A 14,440-nucleotide genomic window follows, 5' to 3' on the forward strand; every position below is an offset into this window, starting at 1 on the left:
TGCTCCCATCAATCTACTACTGAGGTCAAAATGGAAATGGATCTCTTTGAATGATATTACATTTTCAGGCCTGGACCAGTTGGACAGGCAGTGAAATCTTTCCCTGGAGATACACCATCTTCACCTAATTTTGTGCATACTCTACTACTACACCTATCAGCCACAACATTAAAACCACTGATGGGAGAATTGAATAGCACTGGCCATCTTGTGAAAAATACAGTGTTCTGCTGGGAAACTTTTGGACCTGGTATTGGTGTGGATGTTACTTAGACACAAGGGGTTGACCCGGCCTCCAAATTCACCAAATCCCAAACTGATAAAGTATCTGTTTGGATACACGGGAGCAAACATGGTCCACAGAGGATCCCCCATAGGATCCAAGGCACAAGGGAGATCTACACAATATTAGAAAGGTGGTTTTAATGTTGTGGCTGATCAGTGTACGCCATTCTTTGCTATTATTTACCCTTATCTAAAATGTGTGTCAAATACAACTTGGTAACCTTTATAACAGTTAGAATGATGCAGTTTTTAGCTCAAAGAAATGCTCATTTGACTTTTGTGTTGCTCTGAAAGCTTTAGTTTTGGGGTAATTGTACACCACATCGTGCACTGCATTGTGTCACACTGAGAAGTATTTATAGTCTGCGCTCGCTGATAGAACTGGAGGGAACAAAACGAGAAACTCTTGTCGGTGTGCAACTCGAGCGAGCCTGCAAAATTTGATGGAATGTGACACTGTTCGACTTTAAAGCTCTATAGCGGCATGACACATTTATACAGTCATAACATCATTTCTCATCCCTTTAAAAGCACCAGTTCTCCCAGAGCGGATTTAGGTAATCTCTAAAAAAATTATGTCATCATCAGCAAACGTTCGTTTCGACGTGGATCTAAGCCACATGCAAAAAACGAGGGATTTGTACATCCTCTCCAGAAAGGTATACATTGTCACAGAATTATGATGTTCTGATATGATTCGTCGGATATCAAGGACGGCGCTGAAGACAGATGCTCCTGCTTGAAATCTATTCAGGCCCACCTCTAGCAAACATCTGAGGATAGCAACATTGAGCCTTTAAATGTCAAACTCTGTAACTACCAGTAAAGCAGCACAGACTGTGACCTGGGACCAGTAGTCTGAAAAAGGGGGTTACGTTTGTAAATGTGTGTTAAAAGAAAGAGCAAAGGGGAGCTCGGTCGGTAAAGATAACGCCGAACGAGGCAACATATGGTCCACTTTTCATTCGAATGGACTGGATGTCTGTGGCGACTCTCCTTGCTAAAGTAACGTCTATAAACAGGATATGAATGAGCAGTGCCAGATCAGATGATAGCCCGCGGCTTCAGAGATCACCGCTAATGCAGTCCTAACATTTCTTGAGCGCTGCAGCTTCACGCGTCAACACGAACCGGCTTTTATTATAAAATAGTCACTGGAAAATGTTGTCTGATCAGCACTTACATGTGCATCTACAAAACCAACGACCATTTCCACACTTCTTTTGAGAGCAAATCAGTTGCAGAAAGTAGTGGAAAAAGAACGAGCAGCCACAGCCTCAGCAACTCCATTCTCGGCTGTTCATGCCAAGTTCGGTACAAAACCAGATCGCCTTTCCTCACAGAGTGATGGAAAAACGCAGATTATTGTCATTATTAAAGTTTTGTTGCCCATAGAATCCTGTGACCTGTCGTGACGAACCACATTCGCTGTTACGACCGGTAACTACAAGTGCCCCCGGCTCAAGACTGCCACTTTAAGTCCTAAGGAAAAGAAATATGATGAAGGGGTAAACGAGGAGTGCTGACTGCAGTGTTTCTTTGTGGTTCCGGCCAGCTTGTCTCCAGAGCTCGGAGCGCTCGTCAGGTCATTGATTGGCTACACTGGTTGCAGCAACTGGAAGTGTCCGCAGAGACCACCACGCGCACACACACACACACACACACACAGACACGCACAGGCAGACAGAACTGCTCTGACCTTATTCCTGACATAATGATGACCGGCCTGTGCCAGCCTGGGGTCGGTTCCATTCAGAGAGTTCACAGAGCTCTGAGTTCAATCAGCGTTCAGCTGCAACAAGAGCTCGGATTGAAGAAAGTTGCTAGTGTACCTTCCCACTTGAAGCAAAAAGAGGGTAGCCCAGGACACTCTAGGGCAGCCATTGACTACAGCTCTGTACAGTTGCAATCAAAATTGTTCCATCCCCATTGAAAATATAAAAAATAAACAAACAATTTAAAAAGCTCAAGGCAACATATTCCATATTCAACACAAAATGACATTTTTTAATGACTACTGCATTCTCAAAGTTATCCAACCCCTTCACGACAAGCATCTCTAGTACTTAGTAGAGAACCCTTTGGCTGTTATGACCTGCTGCAAATGCGATGCATAGCCAGACACCAGCTTCTGGCAGCGTTCATGGGCAAAGGCCTCCAGTTCACTAATATTCTTGGCTTTACGTGCTGCAAGCGCCTTTTGCAAATCCAACCAGAGATTTTCAATGGGGTTCAAGTCAGACGTCTGTGATGTCCACTCTAGAATCTTCCAGCCTTGGTGGACTTTGAGGTATGCTTGGGATCATCATGTCCTGCTGGAAGGTCCAGTGATGCCCAAGCTTCAGCTTCCGTACAGACAACGACATTTTCTCCCAGGATTTCCTGATACTTGATTGAATCCATCTTGCACTTCACTTCACTGCAGGTAGGGGGTTCTTTTCAGCGTATGCTTCGTTACTCCTCCTCCAGACGAGGATCCGTAGGCCCAAAAAGTCCCAGTTGTGTTTCATCGCTTCGAAGAACGGAATCCCAAAATTTCTTCGACTTATTTATACAGTTTGGGGCAAGCTGGAGATGACTTTTCTTATTCTTTTGGGTCAGTTTGAGACCACACATGATTTGCCGTCCAAGGGAAGTCATTAAAAGTGGCATTTTGTGTTGAATTCAGAGAAAGCACTTGTGATATTGGTTGTGTTGAGCTATTTAAATTGTTCTTGTTTGATTTGTTTATTGCAAACAGCTGTTAGTTTGTACATTTTTTCCAATAAACCTAATTTGCAACGAGGGTTGAATCATTTTAGTTCAGACAGTTCAAATGTAATTCATGTCCTGGTCACAGGGTTACTGAAATTTCTGGCCAGATTTGTGATCTTGTTGTGTATACTTTGATCTGATTTGAACAAAAACTTCGCCAGTTTTAGAATTGCTCATGCACACAGAACATTTCTTTTTCTTTTTTTTCTTTTTTTTTATTGATGAATAAGTTCCACATGTCCGGACGTGTTGCCCAGAAGATTTCTGTGCATTCGTGTTGTTTCTTAGATGAAACCTCTCTCTGTACATTCAGTACAAAGCCACAACCAAACAACAATTTGCTTACTTAGCATAAAGACTTGGAGCGGGGAAGAAACAAGTAGCCCGGTCCGTCCTAGCGGTGGCTCCAAAACTTACTAATTAACATGTGATATCTTGCTTGTCGAAGTGAGACTCTCCCCCTCCTCCTGCTTCCGATCTCTGCGCTAAACTGAGCTAATCCTCTCCTGACTGTAGTTTCAAGTTGAATGGATAGATAAGAAGCCGGTGTCAATCTCCTCATCTTACTCTCGGTAAGAAAGCGAATAAGCATGTTTTTTGGGCCGGAGGGATCTTCAAGGTGAGCGGGCCAGGACCTTAATCAGGCTGAACTTTTCAACTTTCATTTGAAGCACCGCAATGGTGGTCAGCAGACAGAGTACATTAACAGCAAAAAAAAAAAGAAAAAAAAGAAAGCCTCATCCGGCCCAGCTTAGGGCCGCTCTGTTATGCAAATACGCAGAGACCAAAGGGAAACAGGGAGAGACGTACCAAAATAATAATAGAGCGTAAACTGCTGCAGGAGAGCCTTTTTCAAATCCCAGGGGTCTTCATTATTTTCCCAGATGCTATTACCTCCACATAATTATGTTGCCTCTTCAAACATTCAGTTTGTTATTTGAGCAAATTCCACGTTTTACCTCAGAAGAGAAGCTGAGCTACAAAAACTGCAAGTCCCGTTTTGAAGTGGGCCTCAAACAAAAGCCCGGCGCACAGAGATGAAGGCGGCGCCGTCGCTGAATACGCGGGACAGGCCCACATAACAATTCTGTAATGGAACGGAATTTGCTCGCTGATCTAATTCTTGAATTCGGAGTAGATGGAGTTATCATCTGGGATGTTGACAGGGAGTTTGTAGCATGCTGCTGCTGCCGCGTGGATCCATCTTTCCTCTCAGCAGCTCAGTTTGGGATTGAGCGAAGAGCTGCGTTGACTAGAAACTTCCCTCCGCTGCCCCCCCCCCCCTTTTATCTGCTCGCCTCCTCTCCCCGAGTCCCTCTTAACTTCCTCCTCCCTTTTTTTGCCCCGCTCTCCCAGCTCTGCCTCATCTCTGCCTCCCCTGACTGCCTCAGCCCCCTTTCCTCACTGTAGGCGCACACCTCCGCTTCCCCCTGCTTATCTCTCCCCCAGAGTGAAGGATCAGAGTGGTGAGGGTCTAGCTGAGGGAGTAATGAAGGGTTGGCGCTGAGAGCCTGGCAGGGTGCGATCTGCACTGTCACCCCGCGGGAGCAAGAGGGAGAGATAATGCACACCTCCCTCGTGCGTCAATCAACGCCGCTCCTCAGCGCCTTCCCGCACGCTTTCGCCTGAGCAGCACCTATCGAGATGTGAGGGGAATACTTGCAGAAAGAGCACACAGGAGACGTCTGCACACAGAACTCCCTTTTAGAAATCTCAAATAAACACTGTAACAAATTGTCGGCGCCAGCGCTGACAGCGGAGGCGACAGACGAGCGCGCTCGATCACATGCTCTCACGAGGCACCGTTTCCCGTCAAAATGGCCGCCCGTTTCTGTGCTTCCCCTCTGATGTGACGGGTTGAAGGCAAGCGTATTCAATCCGAAAGTGGAACATGGGTTCACATTTCAAAGCAGACGCCTCCTTCGGGCCTTTGTGACGACAATGGGAACGAATTCCAGAAAGAGCGAGCTGACAATCGCGCCGGACTGAACAAAGGTCTCGTCACAATCGTCCTGTAATCAGTTTCCGCAGCAAGTCTAATTAGCCTACATAGCGACACAGGATGGGAAGCACCATGGGGGTGCGGGCTGTGGTGGCGGCGGCGGTGGTGGCGGCGGCGGCAGACACCATGTACCTTGAAACCCCGTCAACCCAGCCCAGAATGGAATACAAAAGACAATCTGCTGTGTGCCTTCACAGTGGAAACACGCAGAGAGCACGTCCCCTGCGATTCCTTCTGACTACAGCGTCGGGTTTGACAGCTTTTTGACTCACCACGGTCTGGTGGTTGACTTGGATCACCTCATCCCCCGCGTGGATCTTCTTACACTGGTCTGCCGGAGACTGCAGAGGCAAGAGTTTGAGGACGGGAAAGTGACAATGGGAGCAAGTTAAGGAGAGTCTAAGGCAGTGGATTCGTAGACAGCGTCAAGCTATGGACTGGGTGTAACTGCAACTCACGTTCTCTGTGGTGCCGGTGATAACATGGAGTCCGTCGTACGTTGATTTGATGTACATCCCCTGAAACACAGGCACACACAGGCAGAGAGTGCACAGGTAAATACAAATATATGTGTACTGCAAAGTGCATCTGTTTGCATTTCTGTGCGTGTGGGCGAGAGCGACTTTACTTAACAGTGACTTCAGCCCTGACTCTGAGACTTTACTTACAGATTGGGGACAGTTTAACTAACACAAAGGTGCGGGTCAAACAAGACTTTCACTCGTCCTTGACCTACTTCATGTCTTCGAGCTCTACTGAAGCTACACTTGCAAAAGTTTTAGTGTTTTCACAGTGGTGGCGGAGAGGGCTGACTAATCCTGACTGACTAATTCATCCACTTCACCTACTGTGGAAACTCAACCCCATTATAGACGTAATTCAATACAACAAGGCGTTCAAGTCTCAAATTTTGACATTGGTAAAGAGCTTTCACAATAAGCCAGGATTCATTTACATTCAGTTAAAGCTGCAATCTCATCTATTATATTTTTATTTTATTTTAAACTTATTTTACTTTATTTTCTTATGTCTTGTGGTTATTAAGAGTGTTTTTTATGCGCAACTGAGCTATCAAGCTCTCATCATTGAAGTTTGTTTAATTCTAAGTCCCATGACCCACCCCTTCATCCCCCTGCATCGGCTACAGTTTCAAAATACACCGTACAATCTTTTAAAAAAAATAAAAAAAATTTACAATACATCTGAAAAAAATAAATAAATATTTCAGGGAGTAATGGAAGAAGAAGTCACAGTGAGCTATTAGATGAAGCGCTGCGGGTGGCAGGCTGCACACCACCAACCTCTCAGCTAGGTAACAAACCCCTGCCACCGTATCCTGCAGTTTGCAAACTAATGCCATGTAGCATGAAATCAGAAAGATGAGAAAAGGCCTATTATCGGCTGACTTTGTTAAAAGTACAGACTGAACTCTGTAACTTGTAATGTTGAACCACGTTTGCTCTTAGCACAAGTAACTACATATGTGGCCAAATCAACTTTTTTTTAAAAAGCAGCCCAAAGGTTTAAACATAAATCATAGTACTTGTGGGACTTATTTTAGGATTTGTCCTAGAATATGTCGGTTCAACACGAGCATATTATGATCTTATAAAGTTGGTAAACTTGACAGCAAACAATTAACTTCTTCACACGCCCAGAAGATAAAAAGCCATATTAGCATTCATCATTCTGTTGCTGTTTTGGTTTCTTAATCAAGTAGAGTACAGTGGGTTAACCAGAGGTCTTCTTAGGGAAGAGAATTCCTGTTTCAGCTCGAAAGAAAACCAAAACAATGAGTCAAAAGATGCTAAAAGAAGCATAGAGTTTGCTGGTAATTCCCTTCCACATTATGGAAATCAGCTGAATCCGATCAAAATATATATTAATATATCCATTTGTGCAGCTTTAAAACGGTCTTAGATTATATGTTTATATGTGTGTGAATCCTCAGCTGTGTCCTTACCAGCCCTTCGCTGGGCATGATGCTGGTAAGATGGACCACCTCCAGGTGGGCAGACTGAGAGACCAGAGAGTCAGACGACAGAGAAATGATGTGGTCACATATCCCCGCTAAGGTCTTGCACTTGAGGTGGCGTTGGAGGAAAGAGAGCGGAGAAATAATAAAGGAGAAAAAAAAAAGACAATAGGGAGAGACAAAAGGAGAAAGACAGAAAGTTATTGAGATTGGTTTTGTTCCGCGAGGGATGCTGTGACCTAGCTGGAGGAGGTGAAATAGACATCATTTCATCAGATTGTTCCACATCGCTACTTCCATCACTCCAGCACACAAACTGTTTCCTGTCACAGCCTGTCCGCGGGCATGCCCACAAGACACCGTCACAGACAGGGCTACACATCACCAGCCCGGGGTGCCCCCGATGACATCTTCTAACATCTAAATTACAGCACACAGGTTTCATTTGTTGCCTCGGCATCAGCTAAACAAAACCAGACGCGCAGAGTGGCTGTAATTCTTTTGCCACTGCACTTATACTCCTAATACATATTATCCCTGTTTGAGTGCATCCGGGCAAACGTGTCAAATGAAAGGAACTGCTTCTTCCACCTTGTTTTTATTCTAAATAAACCCTGAGGGTTTGCCTGATAGATCACTCATGAGAATGGATTTATCATCTGCAACATCTCTGGCATCTAATCTTGAGCTGAACGTCGGTAGCGGCTGCACAAATACTGATACCCTGATTATCCTGCCTCATAGCAACACTGCTTAGCACGCGGCGGCCAGGCATAACATTATGACCACATTCCTAATATTGTGTAGGTGTCAACTTTGCCTCCAAAACTGCGTGACTCATCAGAGAATGGATGTGGTCCTTCAGAGGGTGTCCTGTGGTGTCTGGCAACAGGATGTTATTAGTGGGGGGGCTTTGGGTTGAGGGGAGGAACTTGGAATTTGGAGGCCTGGTCAACCCCTTGTGCTGTTTTCCATTATCTTGGAGCTGTTCCTAAACTGTTTTGTGTCATTGCTATGGGGTAGGAAAAGTTTCCCAGCAATAATTGTATTGGCACAAGGTGGTTAATGTTATTTACTTCTCCTGTCGGTGGTTTTAATGTTATGGCTGATCGGTGTTTACCACACATACAAACATCCTTGGATGTAAAAGGGTTTTTACACATAAGAAACTATGTTCTCACACACACACACACACACACAAGCAGCATGGCAGTGAAGAATCCCGCATAACATAATCTTCTGATTTCAATCCTGATGAGCTTTTACCGGATTATAGTTACAAAATGAACAGAGGAGATCTTCAGCACACACACACACACACACACACACACACACACACACACTGTACTCTAGGATGAAGACACACACACACACAAACCAATAGCTCGCAGCTCATGATTCATTCAGTTTGAGAGAAAAGGTGGACAATCTTCAGTGATCTGGCTATGTGATGCTCTCAAACAAACACACACACACACAAACACACACACTTCCATCCATTTCTGGGTCACTTATTTGAACATTACAGTCCGTTTAGTTTGCTGCTCATGAAGCGATATCATGTTCTAGCCAACATGTACACATTACGTAAGGGGATACCCGGAACTGTTCGTGTCACAAACAGACACGCGTCAACATTGTGGGCTTTAATGTGAAAAGGAGCGGAACAGAAAGGGAACTGAGCAGTAAGTAGGAGAAAAGTAAAAGCAGCGTATTTCTAATCCCGCCTACAGGGCTGCAAATAGCACACGAAGTCCCAGACTGGATACAACAGCGAGTGACAATGTTGCGGCTCTGCTCGCGCTCCTCTTTGATCATTGGACTAATAGCCTTGACCTGGGATTAACGCAGGGGCCGATAGACAAAGGGCCCGTCACCAGCGCTGGAGCCTCTCAACTCCCACGGCTCCAGCGCACCCGGCCTTGATCTGACACGCCTCCAGAGCATCAGAGCGCAGATTATAGGGAAGTTAAACTTATGTGGCTAGCTGGCGTGAGATTTAAGAGCAGTCAAACAGAAAGCCAGACACAGTACACTGCCAAATGGATTAAGCTCCGGCGGAACCCCCCACCACCGCCCCCACCCTTCCCCTCCCGCCTCCCCGCCACCGCCACCACCTTCCTCATTCTCATTCGCTCCTGCACTTTCCTCCTCATCAGCTCGCACCTTCTCCTTCGCGCACACGCTGCTCGCCGTTCGCTCGCCGGCCAGCACGCACCACATGTGGTTGCATAATGCATGGTCACACACTGCAGCAGATATAAGCCGAGACACGGGAAAAGATGGAGGGAGAGGGTGGGGGAGAGAGGAGAGTAGAGGGGGGGAGTCCGGTAGGAAAGGGGAGAAAACAAGGGAAACACACAACTAGGACAGTCTTATGTAATTCCTCTCATCCTTATGCATGCATGCACATAAAAACACTCGCTCACACACTTTTCACGCTCCATCGGACACACACACACACACACACACACACACACACACACGTGTTCATATCGTCTCTCTATCACACACACGCGCACACACACACACACACACACTCTCTTCCCCTGTCCATCTGATTGCTGCAGGCCGTAGACTAGAGGAGAGCAGAGTAGCAGTGAGTTTTGCATTATTGAGCAGTCGCTAAGAAACGTACAACTACCGCGACAGTAAACGGTGTTTGAACCCCCCGTGCTGGATATACACCAGAGACTCTCGGCATGGCTGCACGTCTGTCTGGATCCCACTATATACAACCATCAAGGCAATGGAGTGAAGACACGGCTTTAGAAGCAAAAGTCGCGCGTTTAATTTTGCGTTTTGGTAAAAACTGAGATCAGAATCAGATTGACCCATTTTAAAGGATGTTTATATGCGTGGGTTGTTCTAATATGCATGAACATATAAGCAGCATATTAATGCTAATGCTAGCTGGATATGGTGCGGCCGATTTGAATCTCAACTAACTATGTAATTATAGTTTTATCGGCAAACTTGATCTGCGAAAACACATACGAAATATACATCATCTCACAGATATAGAGGCCAGGTCAACACCCTAAACCGTTTTTATGTGTTTGTCTGTGTCATTGCTATGGGGTGTGTTTGTCTGGTCTGGTCTAGGTGGGTGGTAGGGGTGGGCCAACTAAATACAAGGCTAGTATCGCCGATATCAATACTGATACCGATACCGATACCTTTACTTTTTACTCAAAATGTCATGATCATTGAATAATTTAGTAACTTTGCCTTTAGTTAGTTGATTATGATTATGATACAACACGGGACAGATGTCTGAGTCAAATTAATCTGTTTCCATTAACTAATTACAATATAAAACAATTTAACATAATAAAATTAAATAATTCCCCTTTTACTGCACACAGTTGTTTTAAAGTAAAAAGTAATTAGTGCAGTGTAACAAGAAACATAAATATAACAATGTTCAGTAATGGCATCACTGTCAGCTGTGCGATGCTGCTCTGATGCTAGGATTTGAATGTTAAACTCTGTCCATATCCCACCTTTTGCTACAGGTGGAGATGGAGAAGCTCCTGCCACACACAGAGTTGGGGAGAAGCTGCGCTCGCATGAACTCTGTGATGACTGATTTCCTGGACGTACAGAAACCGTAACGAGCGTATCGATCTAATCATGCTAATAATCTGATACTGATACTAATCTTGGTGTACGCCCAAGCCCTAGTAGGTGGTACATGTCTAAGTAACATCCACATTAATGCCAGGTCCAAACGTACCCCAGCAATAATTGTATTGTCACAAGATGGTCAACGTTATTTACCGTCAGTGGTTTTAATGTTGTGGCAGACTTGTGCATAATGACTCCTTCTGCAAGTTAATACAGACATTGCTTATATTTTTTGGTTTAAAATGGAACTCGTTTTTCAAATCTTTAACATGACTCATTATCCACTTCCCCTCTTCCAGGCAGGTACAGTAATGAGTCAAAGTGAAGGGACAAAACACCAGATCCCATCCTGTGTGTGTAATTTCCTTATTTAAAAGGCTAAGCGTCACTTAACCTCCACTTTATCTAGGCATCTTGTGTGGAAGACACGCAGTGGGAAAAAAAAAAGGGATGCAAGGAAGCTGCGTTCTAGAAACCGACAGCTCCTCCTCCTCCTCCTCCTTCTCTCTTTTCATGCCGTCTTCTCCCCATTTCACACATAAACCTCCCACGTATAACACACTTAGTCATGTGTATCCTTTAGTCTGGCACCCAGGGTTGTCGGTGTGTGAGTGTGAACTCGTGTGCACATGTGTAGAGCCATTCAAATATTTTCACCCGCCTGATGCGATTGTCGTGTGTGTCATTATCAGGGCGGCGAACGTTAGGCGTGATACCTCAACCCTAAGGCTCAGAGGACTCATTTTGAAAGGGGGGCACTGCATCACGCTGAGACCAAAGTCTCATACGGCGTCAGACGGTTTGTTCAGTTTATAGAAATGTGGCATGGTTACCACACAGCATGTTAACTGATCACCTGGTTTGAATAATTTCTTCACCATTAAATTTTCCGCTACAGGTTCATTTGGCTCGGTCCACCTGACCTTGAATGGCAGCAGGGAGTGTCCTAATCCGACTGTCAGCCCTGATCAGACGCTAGCTGCTCACTCAGTTTCACACGTGGACACGGTACGGATCTCCGTCATACATGAGCACGCACGCACACACACTCACACACACGCACGCTACTACAAAGAAGATTTAAAAAAAAAAAAAGGCCTCAAGCTCATTTGCAGCTGTGGCCCAAATTCCAATCTAAACCCACAGCGCTCTAACAACAAGCACACACCACATACTGCAGACATTTACTAATACTAAAACCATTTTAAATTATGTGCCATATTTTCCGATACAGTGCATCTTCCTACACTGTAATGTTTGTTTAACACGTAGATTGTAAATAAAGATGGAGGAGGAACAGCTTCTCTAAATTGAAGCCAAAGCAAGTAGAGCTCCCCCTGGTGGCTGGCTGCAGTGTAGGTCATAAGCTCCATGTTAGTGGATGGGACTTGGGCCAAACTAAAACACTTGACATTTGGGATCCTTACCTGTGTCAATTAGTATATGTTATTGATTGATGACTGGGGGAAAAGTGTTTTTGTTGTTATAAATCTTGTCCTTAAGAGTTTCCTGTATTTCGGTTAAAGAAAAAATGGAAGGCACATAACTCATTTTCTTCTTCATTTCTTTTGTTGCAGAATTGTTATCTCCTTTAGGCCTTAAATATGTTTACTCAACCCTGAGAGTACAGATGATAGACTTAATTGGTGCCCAGTTAAATTTAAACATACTTATTTTGGTCTTTAGTTGCGCTACAAGATACACATCAAATAAATTTGTTACAAGGATGGTTTCAGTCATTTCAGGTAGTTAATACTGATCCATAAGCAAGTGTCACTTTTTCTGTTTTAGGTAGTTATTTGAAGCTATAGAAACAGGAAGGGACATCACGATGACTGCAAGTTGCCATTCCAACCACTGTAAAGTATCCCCAGGAAACTAGTCTGTGTTTGGCTAATGCAAGGAAGTGGGGACGCATTATCCATATTTAGATAGAGTCTGTGGTTTTACAAATAAAATCTTTTTAAAAAAATAAGAGAAAGAGTATTTAAAATGTGCAATAAGCCAGTATGAATCTTTATAAACTCATACATGGTGCAACAACGCACAGTATGTAGCAGAATGAAACAAAAGGAAACTGGCTGACCTTGAATACAGAAGTTAACCTAAAGGCACTCATAGTTTTTCTTTTTGCTTTCTCTTGTCTATATCAGAAGAAGATTGTGCATGAACTTCTACTCCATTCACACCAGTACATGTGACAACAACCTCAAATAGCCTCTAATCACCACTGATACTTAAATCCCTGTAGGGGAAAAACTTACCACATGAAGAATCTTATTTTCTGTCTCGTACACGGTGCAATCCTGTAAAGGGATACGAGAAAAGGAAAGAAAGGAAAGAGAATACATGAGATGGAGAAGACATCCATCAGCACACTAGCTCAAATATCTCTCTCCCCCAAATATAACTACCAGCAAAGTAGGAAATGTGAGAAATGAGACTTCCAGCAGGAAGAAATGGATGATTTGTGGAGAACACAAGCAGTCAGCTATTTTGTTTCTAACCTTCCACATTATGCACATTACTTTACAGTGTAAGCAGACTAATACACTGGATCTCCTCTGCAGCTTCACGGGCCTCCTCGGATTTAAAAAAAAAAAAAAAACGCATTATTTAAACATGACAGATTGTTATTTAACGATAGCTGATAGTTAATCTATTTCTGGGAAGGCAGCCCACGCAATCCGCCAGATGTGCATGGTAGCAGTTAATTCATCTGTTTGATGCATCGGTGCGGGAAGTGCTGCCACCTTTGTCTGTCTCTCTGCACACTGGCAGCCACACGTTCATTTGGCCCACCGTGGACCTGCGGTGGCCCCTTTCTCTTCACTCTCCTCTGGCCCTCGTAATGGGGAGGGGAGGGGGGGTTTATCTCCTCGGCTCCAGGACTCACTCTGGGCACGAGTACAAACGCACTCTCGCACACCCTCTAAGCGGGCTCTTAGTGGGAAGACGATGACAAAGTCCAAGAAGTAGTTTCCATCCAAACAATGAGATGTCATGCACCTCCAGTGTCATTTAGCGCCCATGTGTGTGCAGTGTGGTGAGTTAACACGAGGGAGGGAGTCAGAGGGGCAGCAGAGAGAGGACGGGAAATGAGATGATGAGAGACCACGAGTTCGGTCTCCATCAGAGCCTGTAACTTAGTGAGCTGATGAGTTTTTCGCTTAAGGCAGTTACTGAGAGCTACTCGTCCCATCAGCCACGCTGCAAACAGCCCGTGGCAACGGACATATGCTCCACTCACGGTCAAATCTATAGGAATGAGCAATTGGCCAGAACAACCTCTATACGTATTGATGTTCCCACCACAAAGCCCAGATCTGCCCCTTTAAATTAAAACCACGACCTTTACTTCAATGAACGCCGGCTTGTATGGAACATGGCTCGTGTGACTTTATATGAATGTCCATGAACGCACCTGTTGCACAATGGTGGTTAATTCTAAGCACAGCTGCACGATGTTGTTCTTCAGTAATGAATATTCCGTCACACTGGCAAATGGAGACCTGAAAACAAAAAGAGAAAGAGCATGAACGCATGCCTAAATATATATAAAATAGTTAACTCATTCAGTTTTAACAGAGTAATTATATTTTATTTTGATGTATACATTTTTTCCTTGCTCATTCATTTGCCTGCAGCGTATTTTTAAAAGGCATGAGAGAGCAGAAGAAATAAGAAAAAAAAACTGCATCTCACAGAGCAAGTAATAAAGACAAACAACATTATTTAGTGTTATATCGTGGCCAGCAGGCTGTGCAGCCCAGGGAACTACTAAAGCTCAACAT

General features: G+C 44.4%; 1 protein-coding gene across 4 annotated transcripts in view; it reads right to left on the reverse strand.

The window, feature by feature from the left end:
- si:ch211-26b3.4 (connector enhancer of kinase suppressor of ras 2) overlaps positions 1–14,440 on the reverse strand; it is a 63,107-nt gene that overhangs the window by 29,633 nt on the left and 19,034 nt on the right. For all 4 annotated transcript variants that reach the window (XR_007112899.1, XM_047585917.1, XM_047585918.1 and 1 more), the window contains exons 4-8: positions 14,071–14,158; positions 12,911–12,952; positions 7,005–7,124; positions 5,500–5,559; positions 5,314–5,382 (exon numbers count right to left, since the gene is read on the reverse strand). Coding sequence is in view for 3 of the 4 variants with exons in the window: in XM_047585917.1 (XP_047441873.1) it covers positions 5,314–5,382; positions 5,500–5,559; positions 7,005–7,124; positions 12,911–12,952; positions 14,071–14,158 (379 nt within the window). In the remaining variant the exon portion in view is untranslated. The remainder of the gene's footprint in view (positions 1–5,313; positions 5,383–5,499; positions 5,560–7,004; positions 7,125–12,910; positions 12,953–14,070; positions 14,159–14,440) is intronic.

Source organism: Mugil cephalus, chromosome 5 (genome assembly GCF_022458985.1).
Source record: "Mugil cephalus isolate CIBA_MC_2020 chromosome 5, CIBA_Mcephalus_1.1, whole genome shotgun sequence".
Taxonomy (NCBI): Eukaryota; Metazoa; Chordata; class Actinopteri; order Mugiliformes; family Mugilidae; genus Mugil; species Mugil cephalus.